Below are 25,772 nucleotides of genomic sequence, written 5' to 3'. Positions count from 1 at the left end.
TCTCCGAGCAAGCCCAGTGGTTGTGATTGTTATCTCCGAGCACGTGTCGACGAGTGCTCGTGCTGCAATCGATCGTCCACTGATTACTTTCAACTGGACAATGATAGTGGGCAGCACAGCTAGTCAGAACTGCGGATCAGTAGCTGCATCGACGTTTTCCACGGCTTCTGTGACTGTCGACTCAAAGAACGCTTGCTTGGCCTGAGTGCTGTGTGTGTCCGCCTCGGCTTAGCGTTTGCGGCTGCCGTCGTGGATCAGGCTGTGATGCAACGCTTTGCACTATTGACACATGCCTTGAGACGGGCAGGAGTGAGTGACATGCCTGGGCCTCAGACAGTTAAAGCACAACTTTAACTGAACGACAAGTGCCCTGTGCGCAGGTTCATCGAGTTGTAGGAATTGTCCACAGTGACCCAGGTAGTGAGGTGACTGGCAGACAGGGCAGTCAGCCTTTGTTGCAGTAGTGGCCAGCGATCGGTGATTGCGACTGGCTAGCGCTGCCACCGGGGGTCGAGCACCGGTCAAACGCGAGGCGGAAGGATATCCAATCGAGCGTACGCCTCGTGATATTTCGACTGAAGCCAGCGAGCGGCCGTGTCTTTGCAGAAAGCTGGTCAGGTTGGTGAACGAAGCGACTTCTCCTGGTGTCGAGACGCTAGCTTCCAACTTCTCGAGCTCGTCCTCCCAGGCTCTGCGAGTTAAAGATTCCATGGCAGTCACGGCGAAGGATACCATCCACGCATCCCACTGATCTACGGGCTGCTTCAGCGCTCGTAGCTGATCGCGATTCTTCTCCAGGGTGTCGAGCAGGCCCTGAAGACCGGCGGCCGTCTCTTCTCGCAGTGGCTTGAGCCCTCTCAGCGCCATGATGTGGTTGTGCACGAGAAGTCGATGATGCTCGAACCTTGAAGTCAACAAACTCCATGCCGTTGTGTAGTTGGAGCCAACGAGTTGTAACGTGTCCAAAACTGCCTTCGCTTCACCCTGTACGTTCGATTTCAGGTAATAAAGTCGCTCGACGTCAGTCAGTCGTGCGTCCTGGTGGATGAGAGCATGAAAGAGGTCTCTGAAGGACTGCCAATCTTCGTGCCGGCCAGAGAAAGGTTGGATGGTGATGCTCGGTAAGCGAGGGCCCATGTGTGTCGATTGCGAGCTACCTCCTAGAGCTGGTGGAGGAGGGGGGACGAGTCCAAGTTTAGCATCGAGTAGGCGTGACTTAGCCTCCAGGTAACTACCCTCGCCAGAGGTATACAGGTGTTTTATTGTTGCTCTTTTGTCCTTGGGGGGGGGGTTTTGATTCAACACTTGATGATTTGCCACAAAGTCGCTTTAATAGCTGCTGAGTAGCTCAATCCTGGCTTCCACGTGCCCTAGGCTCCAGACCTCGACACCGTTGACTGCTTGGTCGAACTGACCCAAAACCTCCAACAAGCTCTGCTGAGTCGCCAGCAAATCAGCCCAGTTACTGTCCTCCCTGAAAGAACATATTGTTGTGAGCTCAACGCTCGTCAGCCAAGCGGAGTCTTGTCGCACACGAAGCCCCTGACCGTGCTGTGTCGTGGCTATGGCAGTCGCGCGACGTACGTCGGCACGAGCAACCTGGTTGTCGCTGATTTAGTGAGAGATCATGGTCTCGTTACCAAGCCACTTGTGATGTGCAATGCGATGCAGATCCCCTTGGATGCAAGATAGCGGCCGCGCTCACGGCGCTGAACAGACTGCGCAGTAGGATCTGTCGAGGTCGTCGCGACCCTTGACGTTCTCATAACTTCGCTGCTCAATGTCGCAAATTGACCGTGGTATGCATCGCGTGCGTTCAAGGCTCCAACGTCTTGATGCGTTCTCGGACGCAGAAATGTTTCGCTCTCAGCATGTTTACTTACATGGCCCGAGAGTGCGAGCGATCCTGGATGTTCTGGGTTGACCGAGACTGCTGTATGCTGTTGGCGTCGTGGTTGTCTCTTATCCGGCTCGAAGGACAAAATTGTTCGCTTTATTATAGTATTAAGTAGTGTAGTACAGTTTTGGTTTTATTAATCAGTTGAGTAGTTACAACAAAGTTAACTACAAAGTTAACTGCAGTTAACTACAAAGTTATGTGATACAGGTCGAACACGGAACCGACACACCCTATCTTCCCATATATCCTCGCTCACACACACACCCTCACAAAAGTATCCACGCCTCCCGCTTCTGCCGGTAGTGCCCCTTGTCCATGGCAGGAGGCGTGAATTACAAACAATGTTTATCTAGAGCTCAACTATCCCACTTACAGATAAAGCAGGGAAACTTCGTAAATCCACTTCGCTGTCCTAACGAACGTCAATTATTCGCATCATATGTAACCTCATCATCATTGATAAGATCTTCAATATTGCTACATTACAATAAATCATTTTCTTTTGAAAAAAACTTCTAGAATATAAAATATCTTTTACGATAAAATGTTTACTCGTGTTCCTCGAGCTAAGCAATTTTTCTTTTTTGGCTGTGGTGCTGCAAACTCAGAGATTTTTTTGGAAAGTTCCACGTTCTCAACCAAGTTCTTGAGTTCTTTTTGAGAAAAACCATTCGGGTTTCCAGAGCTTTCATCTTCTGATTCTTCTGATAATGTGACATCTTTATATGTATTGCTTGTACTCTCATCAGCAGAATTTTTATCCGTAAATGTTTCTAAAACACCTTTACCTTTATCAGTGTCACTCATAAGCACAGGAAAAGAAACGGATTTCACAGATGCATACGTAATTTTAGATGAATTATGAAGATTGATCCCATTGACGTTACATAAACAAAAGTAACAATCCCTTTTATGATTTTTCTGAGGACGCCAAAACATAGGAGAAGCTAAAGTTTGAGGTTTTTTCACAGTAATTTGTAAGTAACACGAAGTACATAGTATTTTCAGAGTCCAAGAATTTTCCATCTCTCTCGCGTTGATTACGTATTTACGATTAAACTTAATATATATACTGCATACAACGGTTGAGTCGTAAATACATACCTAATGATGCTATGAAAGAAAAATACACATCATGCTTTAGAATCGATGCAAAAGAAACGGAAAATTTTTGGACTCCAAAAATGCTAAAATGCTATGTACTTCGTGTTGCTTGAATTCAAAATATATAACAGATTGAAGAATATTGTCAGCTGAGCAAATGTGATGTTTTGTGACTCTGTCACATTTCATATAAAATTTATATCTCATAGTCTTATGTGTCTTACTTTGAATGTACTATAAAACAAAATTAAACTCGTAAATAAATAAGAAAAAATAAAAAATACATGACGAATGAGTGAGATGATATCAAAATTGACTCAAAGTGACGTTTTATGACTCCGTATCTTTTCATGGCAGAGGTATGCCAGAAAATTTGATGGTCCTCACTAAGTATAAACTTGAAAATGAAGTTAATACATAAATGAATAACAAAAAATTGTTTATGCAGGAAAAATTAGTAACAGAATATGTATTCTGACTGAATGTGACTCTTGGTGACTCTGCCACGTTTCATAGCATATATTTTTCTCAAAATTTTATGTACCTTGCTTAGCACAAAATTGAAAATCTAATTTTAAAAAAAATCCGGTACATTAGTGAAAAAATTGCAATTTAACTGAATGTGATGTTCTACGTTGAATTTTGAGGTTAAAAAAATCGACGTGTTATGGCAAGACAGATACTAGATTAAGATTCAGCCACCCCAAATATACGTGATAATGGTAATTAAACTCCTGCTACCCTCCACTTTTTTAGTGGTTTTATGTTATTTCCTGTAAATGCTTGCTCGCTTGCTCGCTTGGATATTAAATGTTGAAAAAACTTTCATTCAACATGTAACCTCATGGAAATGGCACATGAAAATGGAATTTATACGAAAATGGTTTTTTTTGCATGACGCGATACCACAAAACTAATATTTTATTTAATTTTTAGAGAGATTGACGAGTTATTTTTGCAATAAAATGAAAAAAATATGGATAAGGTGCATGTATATAGGTATACTCATTGAAGCTAAATAGTTGCCGGTGCTGTCACCTGTTCGCTTTCCCCTCACCGCTTTCGAGTTTCCTCCCTGCTAACTGTGATGAACGTCCTTGAACAGTACTGTAAACCTGTTGCATTAATTATTGACAATATTCCATTGCCAAATAATAAAAACCATACTGAACAACAGTTTGTTACATATCATCGATACTTGCTTGCCTTATAATTGTTTCTCTTATTGAACAAAGCTAATAAACTGTTTCTTACTTATCGCTGGTGCTTGCCTGCCTAATAATCAATTTTTTTTATTAAGCAAAATAATGGAATGTTACGTTTGTTATCGCCAATTCTTGCTGGACCTATAATAAGTTTTCTTGTATGGCAAAAGTTAAGAAAAATATAATGTATCGATTAACTTAGTATTGTATACATTTTTTACCAACATTTAGTATTGATTTGCTAGTATATATCAGTGCCCTCCGGTGAATTTGGAAATTCAAAGTGATCAGTGATCAACGGATCACTGATCACTTTGAATTTCCAAACATTTAGTATTATTTGTGTAAATAATACACCAAATTAAATTAAACTGGTTGTTAACTTTTTGAATTTCTCGCATCTCAACAATAAAAAATATTCGATGTGCACATACATAAGATGGTAGAATAAAATTAGAAACAACTCTATTTTCGGTAATTTTTTCGAACTGAGATGTTAATTTGACAATGTTTCGAACGTCTCGAATAAGAGAAAATTTAAGACCATATTCCTAATATACTTACAAACAAGTTTTACTTGTGAAAACTGCTCTGAATTAAGGGAAAAATCATCTTTTTTTTAATTCTAAATTCATTAGTCAATAAATGTTTCAAACATCAACACGTTCAAACCAAATAAGTTATCCATTGTGGTTCCATACTTGGTTTGAGCGTGTTGATTACAACAATTAAAAGCATGTTTTGAATATAATAAAACAAGTGTTTAAAATCTGAGTCTTAATCATTTAATTAAAACTTTTGAAAAGGAAGCATTTTATTGTTTATCGTCTTTTATTTATGGCCATTGGGTTTTTTAAATAAAACAACAACTATTTTCCAAAGGCTCTTCTTTAATAATTAACAAAATTGTTTTTAGCAAATGGAGTATTTCTAACAAACTTCATTATTCTCTTTAAAGCTCGTGTTTAATCTTTAATAACCTTATTTATTCGAAATTAAGGCCTTTAGCACTCAAGTTAATCTGGCTGTAGAAGCTTGTTTATTGATTATTAATACTATTTGTTAAAGAAGACAAGAGCTCATAAATTCCAAGTTATTGTGTTAAAGGTGTACATACTATACAGGCTTTAGTTGTATAAATCTGGATTATATAATTTTAAATTTTCATTTTGCTAGGGTATCGTCTCTGAGAGCCCTCCCTTATATTATTTATCAGCAAAACTTTTGAGGTATGATTATTTTTGTGAGGACTCCTATACCGTGCGTTTTTTGCACAAGCCGTCATTTTATATGAAACATTTTTTTTTCAAATTTTACGAAAAAATTGAAAAAAATTAATTTTTCACGACAGCCTTACTTAAATTAGGTAGGCTCGCATTAGGTGGGTTGCCCTTTGTCAGTTTGCTGCTTTCCACCGGTGGTTGGAGAGTGCCGATCAATTCTTCTTCGGACCCTGAGTCGTTAAAAGGGGGGTCTTCCTGCCGTCGCTGAGGCTGTACTCACATAGGGTTTCAACTGCCTCACGTGTATAGGGCCTGAGCGTGCGCCTTCTTTAGATTCCAACACGTACGTGTTGGAATCTAATGCCCTCGTGATGGTGACGTATTTTAGGGCCAATTTCGCCGCCACGCCGTGCGTTGCCAAGGACAAGACATGGTTCTTCCACGATACTTGGTCACCGGGAGCGTTAACCACGTCATGGTGCTTGACATTGTAATGCCGGGTGACATTGGCCTGTGTCTTATCGTTTTGCTAGGCTGCTTCTGCGTGCAGCATCGGCAAACGCTCAATGAGTTGCCTCCGACTTTCTAGTGCCTCTTTCTCTAGGTGTTGCTGGGCTGTCGAATCAACCTGTCAGTACTTCGTACCTGGGGCATCAGGTTCCCTATCGCTGTTAAGCATCGTGGGGAAAAAATCTGTGGGAGCATTACTTTCCATGTTATAGGCAAACAAGCTCGTGCAGCTTCTCGTCCCATGACCTATGATTGGTTTCGACGAAAGCTTGAATCATGGTCTTGATTGTGCGGTTGAAGTGTTCGACCAGATTTGCCTGCGGATAATACGGCGGCTTCAGCGTGTGACACATACCCAGGCTCTCTAAGAGCTCATCAACGTCTTTGATTCGGAATTCGGTACCGTTATCTGTCAGCAGCACTTCCGGGGTTCCATGGTGGCAAATGGCATGTTCCCTCAGCGCACTTACTATAGCTTTTCCATTAACTCGCTGTAACGGCATGACTTCAACCCACCTAGTTAACAGGTCACGGTCTCATCACGAGGATGTATTCGTGGCTGTGCGTCGTCTTCTGTAGGGAACCCATCATGTCCGTTGCCACTATTTACCATGGAGTGGTAATGATCCTACGCCCCATGACTCTTGGGGGTAACCTCTGGTCTACCTTGATTTGTTGGCAAACCAAGCAGCTCCATACGTATCGGATAACGTCCTGGTATCATCCCGGCTAGTAGTATAGCCGAAACACGCGCGCGAATGTCTTCTCGTGGCCAAGATGGCTGGTAGATAGTGTGTCATGACACTCCTGAACTACTTGATCGGATTGGTTTTAAGGTACCAACAGCTTACAGGCTCTGGTGTCACCAAAAGTCTCGTCGACCGTAGAATCGGGGCGATACGTGTATAGGTATCTCCCGACGATTTTCTATCGCGGGTGTCCCCGTGGGTCGTCCCGTACCTTCTGTACCATCTCTTTGTACCAGGGATCTGCAGCAGGAGGTTCCCACACTAGCGCTGCCATGGTGCGACTCTCGGTACTTATCGGCTCTATTACTGTCGAGTAGTTTGGCAAGAACTTCCTGTACCAAACAATCTATGTCTAGGAACCGCCTAAGCTGCTTCAAGTTTGTTGGGGCCGAAAATATCGGAATTGGCTCTAGCTTGGCTGCATCTGGTCGTAAACTATCTCACCTCTGATTAATAGAACTCGCTGTTTCCGCGATTAAGGATGAGTCCTGTATCAGGAACAAGTTTTAGTATGTGCTCCAGCTATTTGAGATGCTCCTCGAATGTCTCCTTTACAATTGTTGTGTCATCGAGGTAAGCGTAGTCATAGTGCTCGAGTTCTGGTTTAATAACGCGGTCAATCAGTCGCTGGAACGTTGCTGCCACTTTACTCAGGCAGAAAGATAACCGTTAAAACTGAAAGAGTCCCTTATCTGGAACTGTCAATGTCGATACTGGCTTAGCCTTCTCAGCTAATGGTATCTTGTAATACGTGCTGCTGAGATCGAGAATTAAATTAAAACGCACCCTCCTGAGCTTGCGCAGGATGGTATCCATATGTGGCAATGGATACGCACGGGGCACTGTTATAGCGTTTATCTTCCAGTAGTTAATGCAAAATCGGAACTTGCCATCCTGCTTGCATATCATGACTACGGGGCTTGCCCAGCCACAATTGGATGCCTGGATCACGCCGCTCTCAAGCATCTCACTTACATGGGTGTGTATAACCTTCGGGATCTTGCCACATATGGGGTAGTTCTTCTGCTTGATAGGTCGCAAGGTCGTAACCTCGATCTCGTGCTCGACACACATAGTGCACCCTAGGGAAGCCTCACGCTTCACGTAGCGGTCCAGAAGTATCTGCAACTCTTCTTGTTGCTTGCACAAGATTTTGTCAACCCTATGGCAGCGAGTCGAATCTCGCCCGTCGCTGACAAGCCTGCTATCGCCAGAGGAACCTTGGTCTCTTGTCCTTTTAGCACCATAACTCTATCGACACGATCATGCACGGTCTTAAAAGCGTTGATAATGTTAGCACCAACGTTATAATAAGTGTCTAACTTGGACAGTACGATGACGTCTACGTCCCGCTTTATTCTTTCTAGCTCGAAAGGTAGGGTGGCAAAGCCTAGAGTGCATGACGGTCGTCCATCGGCCACTGCTGCCACGTTTCTCGGGACATAATTAACACCCGCTGGCGTTGGCTATCTGGAGCCTCACTGCTCGCATGACAGTGCAAGTAGCGGCAGGGTCGTAAAGTGCTCGCAGTTTGTACCCGGTTATTTCAAGCTGCAGCCATAATTGACGCATCTCCTCCGATGCAACCGTGGCCTGTAAGGGTTTGGGAGAAAGAGGTGGCGTAATACCCTCGCTTACGCCTGCCCCCTCTCATTTCCTTGACTTTTATAAGGACAATCCCGAGTATAGTGGCCTAAGTGCACTTACACTTATAGCAGCGCGGTTGTGATTTCTGCAAGGGGGATATGGCTTTCCGGTGCCGGGGTCTTTTGTATCTGATCCGTTGTTCATATTCCGCCTTGGTGGTCGAGAATCCGAACCTTGGCGTCCCTTCAATACTTTGATACGTTTGAAGTTGCCGTCAAGCAGAAATCTTTTTCAGCTACGCTGCATGATGTCAACTCAGAAAATATCTGTAATCAACATCTCACACTGTTGACAGAACTGATAATTTAAAAAATACTCGTATTTCAAACATTTACAAGTGAAATTTTACCCGTAGATAACTTCATAGTAAGATCACTCCGAGAATCATAGGAAACGATTGAAAAATCTCCATTCAAGCATTTAAGGGTGCACATATCATTTTTGTTATGCTAACAATTTCCTTGCACATATGAGCTGTTGTATTGACATAAATATTAGTTTCATGTTTTCCAATAGAGACCAAACTCGTCGTTCTCTTACAAATTTTCCCCAGAAATACAGGAATAATAGTTTTGTCTAAGTCAAAAGTCGGTTTCACTTATTTATTTAAGAATTTAGGAAAAAATGCCAATTATTTATTTAGTTTTTTGCTTATACATCCACTTCTATTGCTCTTAGAAAAATTTTTCGACCGCCAATCTCTTTGTTATAAGATTTTCTATGAATTACATACTTTTGCAAATCCATTATTTATTGTTGATAATAAGTTGATTTCAAGAGAGTACAGGCATGAGTTTTTTATACCAAAAAGTTTTCAGTCGACTGAAAAAAAACTATCATGTTAATTTGAACATAACCATAAGAAAATAAAGATATTTTAATGCACAAAAAATAGCTATTCGTAAAATCGAAAGATAATTGTTAGTTTTTGGAAAGTTAAATTTTCAAAGTAAAACTTTGAAGTATTATTACAAACTTCACGGTCGGTTTATCGACATTTCGCTTTGGTAAGAACATTGTATTTGATGTTAGTAATAATAATAAATGAAAAAAAACTATTTTTGTGTATTCTGACGTTTTACTGCCAAAAATTGTATTTTGTAACTCAAACAATTGTAAATATCTCATTTAATTTTGCGTACTTCTTTTTTCAATAAACGTCATTGCATTTCTCATGAAAAAAAAAAAAAAAAAAAAAAAAAAAAAATTAAAAAAAGAAATAAATGCTCTAGCTTACTTTGAAGCCAAGGTACGAGAAATTGGCATTTTTTTCAATAACAGACGGATGCTTAATTTTTTCATTACGATAAAATTTCTGTTTCATATTCATGTATTACTGCATAACACTGCCGGAGCACTTTATTAATTTCATTGAAAGAAAAGTTAAAAAAAATCAAAAATGTCACATTGTAACAGCCGAGATAGCTCAGCTCTCCCGTCTGTATCCCTCTCTTGTGACTAGTTGACTAAATCGTTGCACTGCGCATGGGTCAAAACACGGGCTACGGCTGGCGTTTCGATTTCAATAAGTCTGACATAATTATACTGTTACGAACATCGTATAAAAAATTGAACATGTTTAATTGCCAAATTAAATACAAACAGTATTTGAAATAAGAAAAATGTATTTGTTCAAATTTTTAGATACATTTAATTTTAGAATTTCTTGATACATTAATATTTTGCTTTTTTAATGATTTACTTTTGAAATAACTGTCGTCTGTCTACAAAATTTTGCGTTACATTGGTATCAGATTCGTCATCCATTATTTCTGGTATTTTGTCCGGGGTTAAAGATGTTTCCGATAAATCGTCTTATACGCTGTCTTTTTTATCAATCGTAACGTCAACGTGCTCGATATTGAAGCAATTTTTCTTAACAGTATTCACACATTTCTGTGCAAGTTCAGCGATTTAGTACTCTTTTTAAATGCAATAAAAAAAAGTTTTTGAAGAAAATGTATGAGAAAAATAAAATGCCAACTCTACTTTTAAATGCCAACTACATTAGAAGAATGAAAATCTCTCTTGTAAGTGTATCAATTTTTTTCCTGCAATCAAATGAAGATATACTAAATAAAAAATTGTTAATCAAGCATGTTTAATGTTAAATACTATGTTTGTAACTATAATTTTGTACAACAGCTTATTTAAATTCAAACGCCAGTCGCAGTCCGTGTTTTTTCTTATGCGCACCGTAATCGGTCGGCCACCTAGTCGCAAAAGTGAGGTACAAATGGAAGCGTTTTATTGTTGATGTAAACCTTAAATAATGTTGAAGTTATCAAAAAACGAACAAGTAAAAGTTGCGAGGGAGTTACCCTTTTCAATAAATGTTGTACTTGCAAAAATGTCTATTTTGTAGGAAATTTTATAGCGAAAAGATTGGTCGTTGAAAAATTTCTCTGAGGGCACCGAAAGCGGAGATGTAAGCAAAAAGTTAATTAAAAAATTGGCATTTTTTTAATACGTTGTTAAACAAATAAATAAAGCCGACTTTTGATTTTGACAAAACTATTTTTCCCATAATCTTGAGAAAATTCTGTAGGGGGATGACTAATTTTTTTCTCTACTGAAAAAAATAAGATTAAATCGTTTTTTTTTTCGCCGTGCAATTGACTACAGCGCGCATGCTGAGACTTCGTCTGCTTCTTAAAGTTTCTCGTAGCGTTCTGGTACTACAGGATTAGCGCTTTAGCTGAATTTAAGTTATAATACCTCATAACTGACACTGGTACAAAGATAACAATTACAAAAATATGGTAAAACCACAATGTAACTCACAATTAATTGTCGGGATATTTTCCGTGAGCATACTGTGAATTTACCATGTCACTGTTTTATGCAAGACATTTTACGAAATAACTGTCCAAATTTGCATAAGTCGACTATTGGTATATTGCGCCAATTTGAAAGCTGATTAAAATCTACATATCATTTTTTCGGAGCAAAGTTTAAATTTCTGACTCTACATTTATCCCTTATATACACATATATATATTATTGCAATTACAGACCGAACTCATAATAAAATTCCATATTACTTTTTTCAGAGACAGCTCTTAGGAAAAATACGAGTCAAATTAATAAATATTTTAGAATCAAAAGGAATGCATATTAGATCTTCCAGCTACGAATTCGTGTGGATTTATGATTTTCCATTGTTTACTGAAAGTGATTGTAAGGTTTTAGAGACAACTCATCATCCTTTTACTCAACCTCATCCTGAAGATATCAACAAGTTGTGTACAGATCCTCAAAAGGTATTTTGCTGTTTAATCTGTATATATTTTGCATATTGATTTTTCATTAATTACTCTATAAAGGTTAGAGGATTACAATACGATTTAGTTTTGAATGGATCTGAAATCGGTGGTGGATCCGTACGTATTCATCAAAAAGAACTCCAAGAAACAATTTTAAAACTGTTGAAAATTGATTCTTCGAAATTATCATATTTCTTGGAAGCTCTAGGTAGTGGTGCTCCTCCTCACGGTGGTATTGCTTTAGGTAAAACGGGTACTGTACTCTTAAAATAATATCTTGCACGTTAATAGTAATATTATAAATAAAATCTTATTTTAAGGTTTGGATAGGTATATTTCTATACTTTGTAATGCATCCAATATCAAAGAAGTTATGGCTTTTCCAAAAACAATGGAAGGACGAGACTTGATGTCTGGAGCCCCTTCATGCATTTCTGAAAATGATAAAGAACAATATCACATAAAAATTTGCAAAACTAATAAATGCTGAAAGTTGTAGTCTGCAAAAGAGTTCCTCATTCTATGACCGTCTATATTTAAATAAGCAACACGATATTTGAATTTGTAATATAGTCTAATTCTACACGTGAAAGTGATGTCTTAAATGGAATGCAGTGATATCCTATTCCCCCAACCAAAATTCGTCGTATCAATAAAATATAGTGTTTAGGTCATACCGCAATAATTGAAGTAAATATTGTGAAATACAAATATAGATGCACTAGATTACCTTCAACAGAGGCTTTAACCTCATAAACTCAATTATAAAATGCATGCCGTTATAATATTTATTTGAAATTTTTAAATATCAGAGGAAATATATTGTAAAACAAGACTCAGAATAAAAAAATTATCTAAGTACAATATGGACCCTAAAATTATAACTATATATATATACATATATATATATATGTAAAAAATTAAATGTGTATAAATTATAACTGTTATATGTAAAAAAAGTGGAAACAAAGTATTCAGTCTAAAAATAATTTTGAATGCAGAAACTTATTCTATAACACCTTTTAATTTATACAGAATAGTAATGTTTGTACTTGATGGCGCATATCACTAGTGCAATCACTCGGCCCAAGAGACCTGCAAAGCAGAGCCCGGAAGACTCCTTGTACTTGCCTCGGTTGAATGCGCACTAGGTGCGAACTATATGATTTCTACTGAGGGCGCACTAAACGTTCAAATGTTTAAAAACACGACCAAAATAGGAAAAATAATTTCCCTAACCGTTAAATTTTACTATCACTATAAAAAGTCGCAAAGACAAAATTGAGATAAATTATGTTTGTATCATTTTTATGGTTATAAATTCTGTATGTTTTATTTTCCTACAGTAAATTTTATGCTGCATGATCTAAATAAAAAATTCTAAAAAAAAGTTTATCTTAAATGAATTCGACAATTTTAAGGAAATAGAAAACATTGTTTGGAGCGACGTCCTTAATGATGTAAAAAAATAAAATGAATATTTTTTTAAATCAATTGTAATAGCAATAACAATACTCTCACAACATACTTTCTAAACACATACACAAGAAATGTATTCGCTTTGTGCAGTAATCCAAAACAGCGCCAACTGCACCGCAATAAGAGGCGATGCTGGATAATACTATATATAGCCTGTTATAGGTTGTAAACTTTGCTAATTGTTATTTATATTTTTTATGCATTTTCGATACATAAAGTATCGATTTTCAGTGTCAAGAATTAGTTTTAAACAGATAACTATAATATTATAGTTAAAAATGTAAATAAACAAATGATGTAACAAAAAATCGTTTTTTGTTTAACACAAACAATAAAAAATTTTAACACTAAAAATCCATACTCTAAGTATCAAATATAAGTTAAAATTACAAGAAAGAATTAACAAAGTTTGCAGCCCATAAAAGGCTTTGTATTTGTGTTACCTAGCATCGCCTTTTCTTGTCATTCAGGTGGTGCTGTTTTAAATTATTACACACAATGAATGGCAAGTCTTCCCCTACGTTGTGCATTTCAGGCGATGCTGGATGACTGTATTAATTTAAAATTTCTTTAGTTATCTGGATATCGACTTAAAAAAATTGTGTGTTATTTTTGTCAGATGCATGCGTATTTAAGATTGCGTGAATGAAATTCTAAGTTTCCTTATAATCCAACTCATAAGATTTATTTAGTAAACAGTATTTTAACTGCCTTTCAACAATTTTTCACAATATTTAGCTATTATAAGTAAACTATAAACAAACTACAACTATCTGATATAAAACAAAATCACAAGCCTTGACTTCTAGCTCATTTGTGATCTCAAACAGATTGGAAAGAACTGACGTACGGGGCAGCTATACAAAATTCACGCCGACTCACAATGTCTGTTTCAATTAGTACCGTGTGCCAAATACATATCTCATATTTCCTCTCGATCGGTGTTATATTCAAGCGGTAATAATAATAAATTACCGGTAATAATAAAAATATACTAGGGTAAGAAAAATTAATCAAACTTTGTGTGTATGTGTAGGTGTGTATAGTTTTTATGCAACTAACATTAATTAAAATTAATTATGCATTTTTTTTTGCTTTGTTACTATTTATCCACTTGTCATGTTACTTCATATTGTTCTACTTAAAACGTAGAATAAAATAGATAGATATAAATTTAACTTGAGAAAAATTACGTTAGATTGATAAAAATTAATTATCATAAGCGGTTTCAGAAATAATTGTTATAAACGTACAAATAAACAGATAACAGCAGTTTGTAATGACAGTAATAACACCCAAGATTTTAGGAAGAAATTTTTTCACGAAAGGATACGTAAAAAAAGGAAATATCCTGCATACATAGACAAAAAAATATATTAGCACATTATTATAAAAATTGTTTGTATTTTATTACATGGTGTACTAATTTTCTAAGATAAAAATCTTGTTTAGAAAGAAAATTGATTATGTTTGAAAAAAAAATATAAGAACAATCCAAAACATCTAAAAAGATACACAAATACTTTTTCATTTTTCGTTATTTTTCATCGTTTGATCTGTTAAAGAGTTCCATCACCATTTTCAAAGCTGTGCCATTGCATTCAGCTTAAAACCTATGGTAAAATAATACTACATGAATCTACAGTCAAAATTTCAGGGTATTTATATTTCTAGTTACTAGAATAAATAGAAACTTATCCACAATTGAAAATATTTGTAAAGTCTTATAGAACATTTTTAATTTGGTACTTAGAGTAGTACTTTTTTTTTTTTTTTTTGGCTAATTTTGCGCCACATGTGACAAAAACTGAAGATGCATATTTGAAATAATCTACTTTCTAACGAAATCTTGAAAAGTGTTGAAAGTCTAAGCAGTTAGGTAATCTCATACAAGAGGTAAAAAGGTAAAAACAAATATTCTAAATTAACTGATTTTTGCAAGTATTTTTACGATTATGATAACCAAGTCATAACATTATGTACGTACTGTGTAATTATTCTTATGTGTATTGTAAATTTCAAATTTATGGAAATTGCCTATTGCAACCCTGTTTAATACAGTGTTACCTCCGAACTTCTAAGTTAAGGGTGGAACTTTTAGATTCGTTCTACAAACAAATAATTTTCATTTTTGTCTGTCAGAAACCAGCCGTCGGCCCAAAGGCCTACTTTGCTCTCACTTGCAGTATACTTATCTTTTAAATTGTTGACTTGGCGTTAAAGTGTTAGGTTTTTACAGAGTGGTACTTATGGGGTGGTGTTATTGTGCTGTACACCATTCTGACGTTGTCCGACTGTTTAAATTTCTATCTTATGTATAATGCAGTAGTTGTGTATTTTATTTGTCTCTTTATCTTACGTTCTTGTAAAGGTCTTGGGACGTATTATTTAAAATGATATAGAAATTAGTTATTGCTTATTTGTAAGTTTTAAATGTGAAAGGTCAAGTGTCTTTTGTCATTTTTCAAAAAACGATCAAAATCGTATGATTTTAGTAAAATATTGTAATTTAAATACAATGTTATTTGATACATTCAATCATTATCTGGTAGTTAATTATCTTACGTAATCATCATCTGGTAGTGGGGGATTGGTACGTGGAGCACATAGGCATCAAAGCACTACTAGTATACATAAATATAACCTTCACCAGCTCACTACCAGACAATGACTGAATATTAGCACATGTATTTAAGTTACAATGTCTTCATTGTATGATATAATTTTAGAATTTTATGAGAAAAGACAAAAAAAACTCAACTTGTTCATTTAGAATTAACAAGTTAAGTACAAATTTAAATTTTTATAATTTATGATAATAGATACAATCTATTAAATTAATTTTTCTACTTATTCGTAGACATACTTTTCAAACTTTATTATACTTTTTTTTATATTAGCAATTTTGTAAAATGATGCACAGAGGTGCTCACTCGAAAGCTATGAAGAATAGCTAACGAGCCATAGAACGTTTCTCGATGCGTAAAAATTATTTGACAAAGAATGTTTTTAAAGTTTCCAGTTTGATCTAGAAGTTGAAAAATTTTGGTTGAAAAAATATAAAATACAGGTTAGCGTTAAATTACAAAACGTATGCTTTCAAAGAAAGACAGCAACTTTTTAATTTACAAGTACTAAGTGCAAGACTTTGTTGAATTACAAAGGATTCTTCTGTAGTAAACAATATTAAAAAAAAAGCTATTTGCGAGGGAGGCCGCGTCGCGTGAATAAGGAGTTAAATTTGAGCTAGTCAAACTCTCAAGATTGAGAGAATTCTAGCTTTTTGCGCTGAATTTATACTTGACAAGAAAAAAAATGTCAATCGCCTAACAAAAACGAAAATCGAGACCAAGCAAGGCTTACCAGGTCGAGGAATAAAGCCAACTATGCATGATGCCTTTTGAACAAACGGTGGCCGATGGTAATTGATTGTCTTGACGAATCGGCTAAAAATTTTCTTTCTTGCTTTGCGACGGGCGCCCCCAGATACGAGAACGCTAGAGAGAGAGAGTCGGAGCCTCGCAACCAGCTCTCTCGTGGGCTCCCCCCACTCACCTAGTTGTTCTCGTTGGTAGAAACGACATACACATTTTGCTTGTACAAGTCGTGATAATAGAACACATACAGAAAGACAAAAGTGCGTCAAATGTGTAAGTCATCCACTTATCCCCACTACGGTTTTGCGAAGGAAAATATTGTCATCTCACTTCAGTGGCTCTCTTCCTCATCATAGGTACACTTTACTCTAAAAGTGAACAAATTAAATTTTTATCTATCTTTCTTGTACATACTTGATAAATCCAGTGATTCTTTTAATGTTAATTATTTTTTTTTTTCTTTCAATAAATTTCACAAGTTTTGGTTGTTTCCACTGAGCCCCGCAGGATTTTTCTCACTTTATTTAATAGCCATACATGACATAATAGATTTTTTTTTAAATAATTTTTTGGTTTTGTTGAAAAAATAAAATTATGTCAATAACCGTAATAAGAATAATTTCATTAAAATAGAGCATACGTCACAGTCAATATTACAACATTAATAATAAAAAATTGTTTCTTTAACAAAATTGAATTTTCATATGATTTGTGATCGTCGCGATTTTCCTGCCAAGAATTTTCCCCTCCTGATACAATGCCATGGGAGGGGGGAATGAGAAGAGGGACGATCATCAGGACTGGTGGTGCATCAAAGCCGAACCCATCTGAACGAGGAGCCATTGCCCGCAAGTTTGGTGTCGTTCGAGGATCGTCCTACATTTTACTTGCTGAAACTCCATCGTACTTAGAGGTGACATAATATCTAGCGTTACATTTTACAAGACTCGAAGCAACACATCGTTTTTGGTAACATTTGTTTGGCACTATACATGCTACGTTAAATATTGTTACGAAAATTTTGTTGCATGCGCCAAAAATTTAACTATATCAAAATCGTGAGGAGCCTTCGACTAAACCCCTTTGCGTAGCTTCGGCCAAGATAAATAGTATTCGCCCTAAGACTGTTAAATATTCAATTCTAAGCTAACCTTAATCCAGGCGTCTGTTTTGAGGTGTAATCTGTACAAAGTTAAGAATTATTTGAATATATGAAAACAAAAAAAAAAGTTATCGTAGTTCTCGTTATATTTTTAGTTCATCCATTGTATCCTTAATTTACACAGATTCATTTAGAGATCCTTACACACTACCAAATATACGTGTTGTAAAAATTCATTAAATATAAATTTTTATGTTATCTTTCATGATAAATTGTATATCTTGACTTATTTATTAAAAAAACAAAATATTTGAAGAGTTATTGTATGACACGTAGATCTAAAAAGAACCAGAAATGTGCATGTTACTTAAATAGGATTTATAAGATAAGAAACCAAGTCTATGGCTATTTTACTAGTTTTTACAAAAATTTCATTAAATAAATCTTATTCAAAGAAGAGACACGGAAATTTTGTTCAGTTAAGATTCAATGAGGCTCTGTAAGATGACTAATAAAAATACGCTACTTCTACAGACCGATATTTCTCCGGTTTCTATCATTCTATAACATAGTATAATTTAAATTTATATGTATCATAGTACGATATAATAAACTTTTTGTACTAAACTTAAATTTATGATTTTGTTTCAACCTAAATAAAAGTTTTATCCAGAACAGACCTGGTATCTGTGGGCTAGAATTTCCTTAATTCAACTTCTTAAGAAAATTAAGAGTCATCAAACAATTAAATAATCAATAAAGTTTATAATAATAAAAGTTTATAATATTATCAATAGGCAACATTAAAAGTGCACCTTTTAAATAACAATTTGAAAATAAAAAGTTCCAGAAAAATTATTTGACTATTTAAAATAGAGTTATTACATTTCTAACTAAAACTTTAGAAACTGTTGGTCACGTTTAAAAAAAATTTTGCAACAATAATAAACCATTTGACATCATACAAATAGTTTTAACTGTTAATTTATTAAAATCTCTGTTTTGCCAGAAAAAACTAACAGAGTTATAGTAATATCAGAAAAATAAAATTTTTACATTTATGATCATTTGCAATATAAAAAAATAATTTTCGTTTAGAATAACGCTAAATTTCATAAATTATTACAATAATAGAGAACGAAAATGTAAAATCACTTATTGCTCGAAGAGAATAATTAACAGATGGTGTATGTTTAAAATATTATATTGCAAGTTCAATTCGTAGTGAAATTTAGCTATACTAACAAAACATAATGAACACACACGTTTGTAATTCGCGCCTTTGGCCATAGACGAGAGGTGCTACAGACCAGAACCGGGAAACGTGTGTTTATTTATACATAGGTGTGTGTGTGTTTGCGTGTGTGTGCAATTATATTGTGTGTGTTGGTTACGTTTCGCTCTATATCGCATACCCTTTTGTATTCAACTTAACTGATCAATAAATAATAGTAAAGTAAACGAATTCGGTCCTTTGAGCTGGATAAGAGGCAACCATGACGCCAACAGCAGTCTCAGTCAACCCGGAACATCCAGGATCGCTCGCAGTCTCGAGCCATGTAAGTAAACATGCGAAGAGCGAAACATCTCTGCGTCCGAGAAGGCATCGAGACGTTGGAGCCTTGAACGCACTTGATGCTCACCACGATCAATTTGCGACATTCAGCAGCGAAGTTATGAGAACGTCAAGGGTCGCGACGACCTTGACAGAACTTGCCGTGCAGTCTGTTCAGCGCCGTGAGTGTGTCTGTTACCTTACATCCAAGGGAATCTGCACCGCATTGCAGATCACAGGTGGCTTGGTGACGAGACAGTTATCTCCCACTAAGTCAGTAACAATCAGGTTGCCCGTGCCAACGTATGTCACGCGACTGTCGTAGCTATGACACAGCATGACCGGGTGCTTTGCTTGCGACAAAACTCCACTTGGTTGACGAGCGTCAAGCTCACAACAATATCTTTTTTCAGGGAGGACAGTGACTGGGCTGATTTGCTGACGACTCAACAGAGCTTGTTGGAGGTCCTAGGTAAGTTCGACCAAGCGCGTGGTCAGGGGTGTTGAGGCCTGGAGCCTAGGGTGCGTTGAAGCCAGAATCGAGCTATTCAGCAACTACTGGAGCGAATTTGTGGAAAATCATCAAGGTTTGAATCGGAACGCCCCCGAGGACAAGAGGGCAGCAATAAAACACCTGTATACCTATGGTGAGGGTAGTTACCTGGAGGCCAAGTCACACCTATTCGATGCTAAACTTAGACTTGTCCCCTCTCCTCCACCAGCTCCAGGAGGTAGTGCGCAATCGACACACATGGGCCCTCGCTTACCAAGCATCACCATCCAGCCTTTCTTAGCTTGGCGCGAAGATTGGCCTTCAGAGACCTTCAGAGACCTCTTTTATGCTCTCATCCACCAGGACGCACGGCTGACTGACGTCAAGCGACTTAGTTACCTAAAATCGAACGTACAGAGCGAAGCGAAAGCAGTGTTGGACACATTGCAACTTGTTGGCTCTAACTACACCACGACATGGAGTCTGTTTACCTCAAGGTTCGAGCATCATCGACTTCACTGGAGCTGTGGCAGGATCTTCCTGACTTGGCAGACCCGAACTTCGGAATCCCGGATGAGGTTGACATCCTCTTCGGTGCCAATACTTATCCTCATCTGATCCGGTCAGGGCTCATCACGAGAGGGAAACTCATTAATCAGCGTACGGTTGCTAAATAGACCGTGACGGGTCAAGTCCAGTGCCACACCAACTCATCGACAACTGGTGTGAGCCTCTCGACGCAGGAAAACGATCATCTACCATGGCATGATCAGCTGATAGCTCCGATGCAACACTTCTGGGAACTAGAGGACGTGCCACGATCAGTCTGCCAGTCACCAAATGACGTGGACTGTGAGAAGATCTTTGCAGAACATCAGCGAGCTGATGACGGGCGCTATATCGTTCAACCCCCTCTGAAACGCAACGGAAGTTAATTATTGGGAGACAGCTTGACCAGCGCGACAGCGTCCCTCTGTTCGTTGCATCGACGGCTGCAGCGCGTTCCAGACATGGCTGTCGAGTATGCCCGCTTCATGACAGAGTACATCAGTCATGGAAACATGCGGCAGTTAAAAGATTAGGAGTTGCTAGTAGAGACGGACACCGTGCACTACATTCTGCACCATGGGATCTGGCAAACTAGCGATTTGCGGAAAAGACTGCGCGGCGTCTTCAACTCCTCGTGGCCAACCTCGATGGGCTACAGTCTCAACGGCGCGCTGCACAGCGAACCGAAACTTCACACTTGTCTGCCCAGCGTCCTCCTGCGTTGGAGAAGGCACCGAGTCGCTTTCTGCGCGGACGTACAGGTGATATTTCGCCAGATTTGCGTCGACGAACGAGACGTAAACCATCGAATCCTTTGGAGCGCTGACGACTCTAGCCCACCAAAGTATTTCCAGTTGCTCACCGTGACCTATGGCGAAACGAGCGCTCCGTACCTAGCATTGTGGAAGATTCTGTAGCTGTGCGAAGAGGAAGGAAACTCTTTGCCCTAAGTTGTGCCCATCATCAATAACGATCGGCATGTCGATGACATCCTCTCTGGCGTCGATGACGTTGAGACAGTCTGGCTTTGCCGAGATCAGTTAATCGGATTTATGAATGCTGGACTTTTTCCACTAAAAAAATGGGTGTTCAACAAACCCGACTTATCGTGCGATATTCCAGAGGACTTTTAACTCAGGCCTACCTGGCGACAGCTCAGTGTGGACGGGTTTGTCAGCGAGCTTGGGGTCAGCTGGGATCCACTCAGCGACTGTTTCCACCTGACCCCACCTCCTATGCGATCTCAGAATACCAAGCGCTCCACGCTAGCCGCCCTTGCCAGCCTTTTTGATCCTTGTGAATCGATCGCATTCATAGTTCTCGTTGCAAAGATGATCATCCAATATCTCTGGCGAGCGAAACTAAACTGGGATGAAAGTGGGCCAACCTCCCTAGCTCAACGATGGTAGAACTTCTCCACTTAACTGCAGGACGTCTCTGGCTTGACCATACCCTACTGAATCAGCAGCCACTCCACAACCATGCTGCAGCTACACGCGTTTGCAGATGTCAGTCGCCGAACAATAGCAGCGGTTGTGTACTCACAAGTCGAGGACCCAGTTTGCGGGGTTTCAGTGCACATTTTATTATCCAGAACAAAGCTAGCTTCGATCAAGAGCTTGCAGCTGAGTACCTAACGACCCACACAGATGACGATACCTCGGCTGGAACTACGCGCTGCCTTGTTGGCCGCCAGACTCTTCCTCGCAGCTGCTAAGAAGTAAAGTGTTAGCGAGAAGCACTGCCATGCTTAGAGTGACTCACAGATAGTGCTTTATTGGATCCGCTCCTTCGAGCCCACCAATAACCCGCTGGTGGACAACTAAATGGTGCACATTCAGGAGTTGTTGCCCTCGCATATCTAGAGACACATCCCCATAGACTTCCATCCTGCGGATGTGGCGTTTCAAGAAACTGATCTTCCGTCATTTCAACGCAAGTGTCTATGGTAGAAGGGTCTCACATGGTTAATGTCTACGCCAGCGTTGTGGCCGATCGGAACCCTAAATACCACTGACTTGGATCACCACATTATCGATGTATCTGATCACCTATGTGGTGCCACTCAGCTCGACGAGGCCCACATCTTTAAGCGATTCCCAGACCTTGATCGCTTGCTGCGCTTTCTCGTGCGATTGCGTCGATGTGTTCGACTTAAGCTTCAGCGCGATGCCACTCAACCAGTCCTCGCAGGACTGACGGCCACCGAATTATGTGACACCTATCTCGCCTGCGTCCGAGTTTTTCTCCATGGAAATCGAAAGTCTACAAACAGAAGACCGTGTTGCAGCCAAGAAACCACTGCTAACCCTCGATCCGATTATCACTGACGATGTGCTCCGAGTGGGTGGCTGACTTTAGCACTGTACGCTTTGCTTCGACGAACGTCATCCGCCGATTCTGGACAGCCGATGCCCTTTCGCTAAGCTGGTGATACTCTGGGCCCATGTTTGAGCTTTGCATGGAGGAGCTCGACTGACCAGCGCATTTGTTGCCCATAAAGCCTGGATCGTATGCGGGTGGCGCCGAATCAAGAGCTTTTTGAAAAAGTGCCTCATCTGCACTCGCTTCCAGGTGCGGCCAGCTACTCAACATATGGCACCACTGCCCGCTGCTCGAATTACTCCCACTAGTGCATTCCTACGCACTGGTGTGGAGTATGCCAGACCCTTCAGCATATTGTTGGCCATAGGGCAAGGTATCCGCGCTAGCAATGGCTACGCAGCCGTGTTTGTCTGCATGACCTCGAAGGCAATTAATCTGGAGCTCGTGAGCGATCTATCAACCGACACGTTTTTTGGAGCGCTTACCAGATTTTGTGCACGTTGAGGCCGAACAACCGAGATCTAGAGCGATAACGCCACCTGCTCCTGTGCTGCCGATCGCAAGCTTCGTGAAGCCATCCAAGATGCTGAATTGCGCTGGGATCGTATCGTTGGGTCGTTGGCCAATCAAGGGATATCTTGGAGATTCATTCCCCCTAGAGCTCCACACTTCGGAGGACTTTGGGAGGCTGGCGTCAAGGCTATGAAAAGCCATCTCCGCCGCACCATTAGACCCTGTAATCTCACCTAGGAGGAGTTTTCCACTGTCCTAACCAGCATTGAAGCCGTGCTCAACAGCCATCCGCTGACGCCGTTAACAGGAGGTCCGAACGTTTTGGACGTTCTCACCCCTTGACATTTCCTAGTCAATGGATCTCTGGACTCTGTCATCGGCGTCAACTCTTCGACTCAAAATCTCGGATCGCTTAACGCATTTGGAACTTGTACAATTTTAAAACCGCTCGAGCTGCGAGTACCTAAACACACTCCAACAGCGGCCCAAATGGAAGGTCCAACGTCGAAATTTCCAGATTAACGACGTCATCGCCGTATTGGATCCCACCCTTCTCCAATCCAGCGGGTTGTGGCTGCTCGGCCGAATTGTCTAGGTCCACCTTGAGTCCAACGAACTCGTCAGATCCACCCTCGTTTGAACCAGCACCGGTAAATACGTTCGCCCCATACGCCAACTCTGCCTCTTACCCACAAACCCCCCCCCCCAACGCTTATGACCAAGCTGCTTCAGGCTTAACCGAGCCAGACACAGCTGGTGGAGATTAAGATTATTTCAGAAATGAGGCGGTTAGATTGTTTGTAATAAACTGAGAAGTATCAGGAATATATGTAAAGTTTCTAACCGAAAACGTTTTCCATTACATGTAAGCACACGACGGTGTTCCATTTAGTAAGTCTCGGGCGACGCCGAGACAGGGGGCCGCTAGTTTTTTATGTATATACATAGAGACACAATGCAATTATTTTCGAAAACAACTTATTTTTATTTGGTTTCCTCTTTTTCTTTCAGTACTACCACCAATGCCGCTATATTATTGTGATTATTGATTTTATTACTTTGTCAAGGATTTCTTAATTTCTTTTTTTTTCTGCGCTGCACAGTAAGCTATTTTACATTCGTGACCTTTAGAAAAAAGGTAACGGAAGTTAATTTTGCATCTTACTTTTCCTTTGCCCCGCCATGCCTTGCTCTACCTTATCTGTCCCACCCCACTTTTAGGCCCACTATGCCAGCTCTCGTAGCGCCACTGTTAGAATATAAGCAAATTTATGTTATTTATGTAACTAGTGACATACACTATGCGGCATAAGTACTATAAGTGCAGAAAGGTATGTATATGTACTTTGTATTAGTGAATCAGTAAAAGAAATGAAGTATGGCCGTTGTACGCACGCTCTTGTGGAGTTTCTCTCGGCATCATTAGAGGAGATTTTGTTATCTCAAATTATCCTTATTTTTGTTATAAAGTATAATTATTAAAGTGTTACTTAACGTAACATTATGGATCTACTACCTCGTAGTCAATATATTTAACATGGTAGCATAGTAAGCTTCTTATTTTCCAATTTTTACGTATTCTTTCGGGGAACGTGAACTTTGTTTATTGGTACGCTCATGAAAAAGACTAAAAAATTTAAATGTGGAAATCCACCATTAAAAGGAGCAAGCAAAGTTTTAAAAGAGTTCTTGTTGATATTCTCATATTGCAAAAATTTATTTTTAAGACGAAGAAAAGTTCATAAAAGAAGCCAAAATGGTAGATAAAGTAAAATTTCCGGTGTTTGATGGAAAAGATCATGAGTATTGAAAAAGGAGAAGCATGATGATTTCAAAACTGAAGAAAGGTTACGTAGTAGCAACGAAACCCATGACAAGGATGGATAAAGAAGAAGACTGGATTGAAAAGAACTTAAAGGCGATGAATGTAATATATAGTGGGATTTCAAATGATCAGTTATAGTTTGTGAAAGACAAAGAAACGGCGTACCAAGTAATGAAGAAATTCGATGAAATTTATATTGTCATTTATATAGTCATTTATAAAAATTTAAGTAGTCTACTGTACTGCAAATTCGTGTAAGAAATGAGTTGGAAAAATTAAAGTTACAAGACTGAAAATTCAACTAAATTTTTTACTGCATTTGATATATTAATTAATGAATTAAAAAGTGCTTGTACAAATGTAACTAAAAAAAAAAAAATTAAGCTTCATGATAAAAATGCTACCAAGTTTATTAAATTGTATTGGTGATTTAATCGATATGTCAAAAGAATTTGATCAAACAGTTGAATACGTGAAAAGTAAAATGAAAATGATTAAATTAAAAGAAAAGGAAGATAGAAGCAAAAATAGTTCAAGTGCGTTCAAATCTAAAATAAAAAAACGTGGAGCATGTTTCAAGTGCGGAAAGTATGGACACTTCAAGGCAAAATGTACGAAAATGAAACAAAGTGATAATTTATGGGAGTGAGGTGATACGCAGCAGCAACGAAACGGGCGCCAACAATAGCAACAACACGAGTGGCAGTATCGAGGCGGCACGTGTGGCAGCCAAGGCTAATGTCGTGGAGCTGGTAGAGGCTCTAGACGACATTGTCGAGGAGGCGGTTGGCATCAGAATATTTAAGGACATTAAAATAAAGACGGTAATGTGAGATTCTGCATGCGGCGCTCGAGGAAAGACCTAATCAGTCGTATGTGAAAGTAAACAGCTGTGCTAGTAGGGTGGAATGGTTACTCGATAGTAGTTGCTTATATCATGTTGTAAATGA

At 38.7% G+C, this 25,772-nt stretch overlaps 1 protein-coding gene across 4 annotated transcripts in view; it reads left to right on the top strand.

Annotated features, from left to right (window-relative positions):
• The window catches only part of AspRS-m (aspartyl-tRNA synthetase, mitochondrial), a 73,964-nt gene extending 61,496 nt beyond the window's left edge, over positions 1-12,468 (top strand). For 3 of the 4 annotated variants that reach the window (XM_089591613.1, XM_089591624.1, XM_089591618.1), the window contains 3 exons: positions 11,392-11,601; positions 11,665-11,857; positions 11,925-12,468. In XM_089591613.1, coding sequence (XP_089447739.1) covers positions 11,392-11,601; positions 11,665-11,857; positions 11,925-12,094 — 573 coding nt within the window. In that variant the 3' untranslated portion in view covers positions 12,095-12,468. The remainder of the gene's footprint in view (positions 1-11,391; positions 11,602-11,664; positions 11,858-11,924) is intronic. The other variant, XM_014349945.2, reaches the window with a different exon arrangement.
• The last annotated feature ends 13,304 nt before the right edge of the window (positions 12,469-25,772 follow it).

Source organism: Copidosoma floridanum, unplaced genomic scaffold (genome assembly GCF_036245765.1).
Source record: "Copidosoma floridanum isolate Cflo_tuat_1 unplaced genomic scaffold, Cflo_Japanese_pri ptg000001l, whole genome shotgun sequence".
Classification (NCBI taxonomy): Eukaryota; Metazoa; Arthropoda; class Insecta; order Hymenoptera; family Encyrtidae; genus Copidosoma; species Copidosoma floridanum.
The sequence above is the reverse complement of the archived record's forward strand: the minus strand, read 5'-3'. Positions and strand labels throughout refer to the sequence as shown.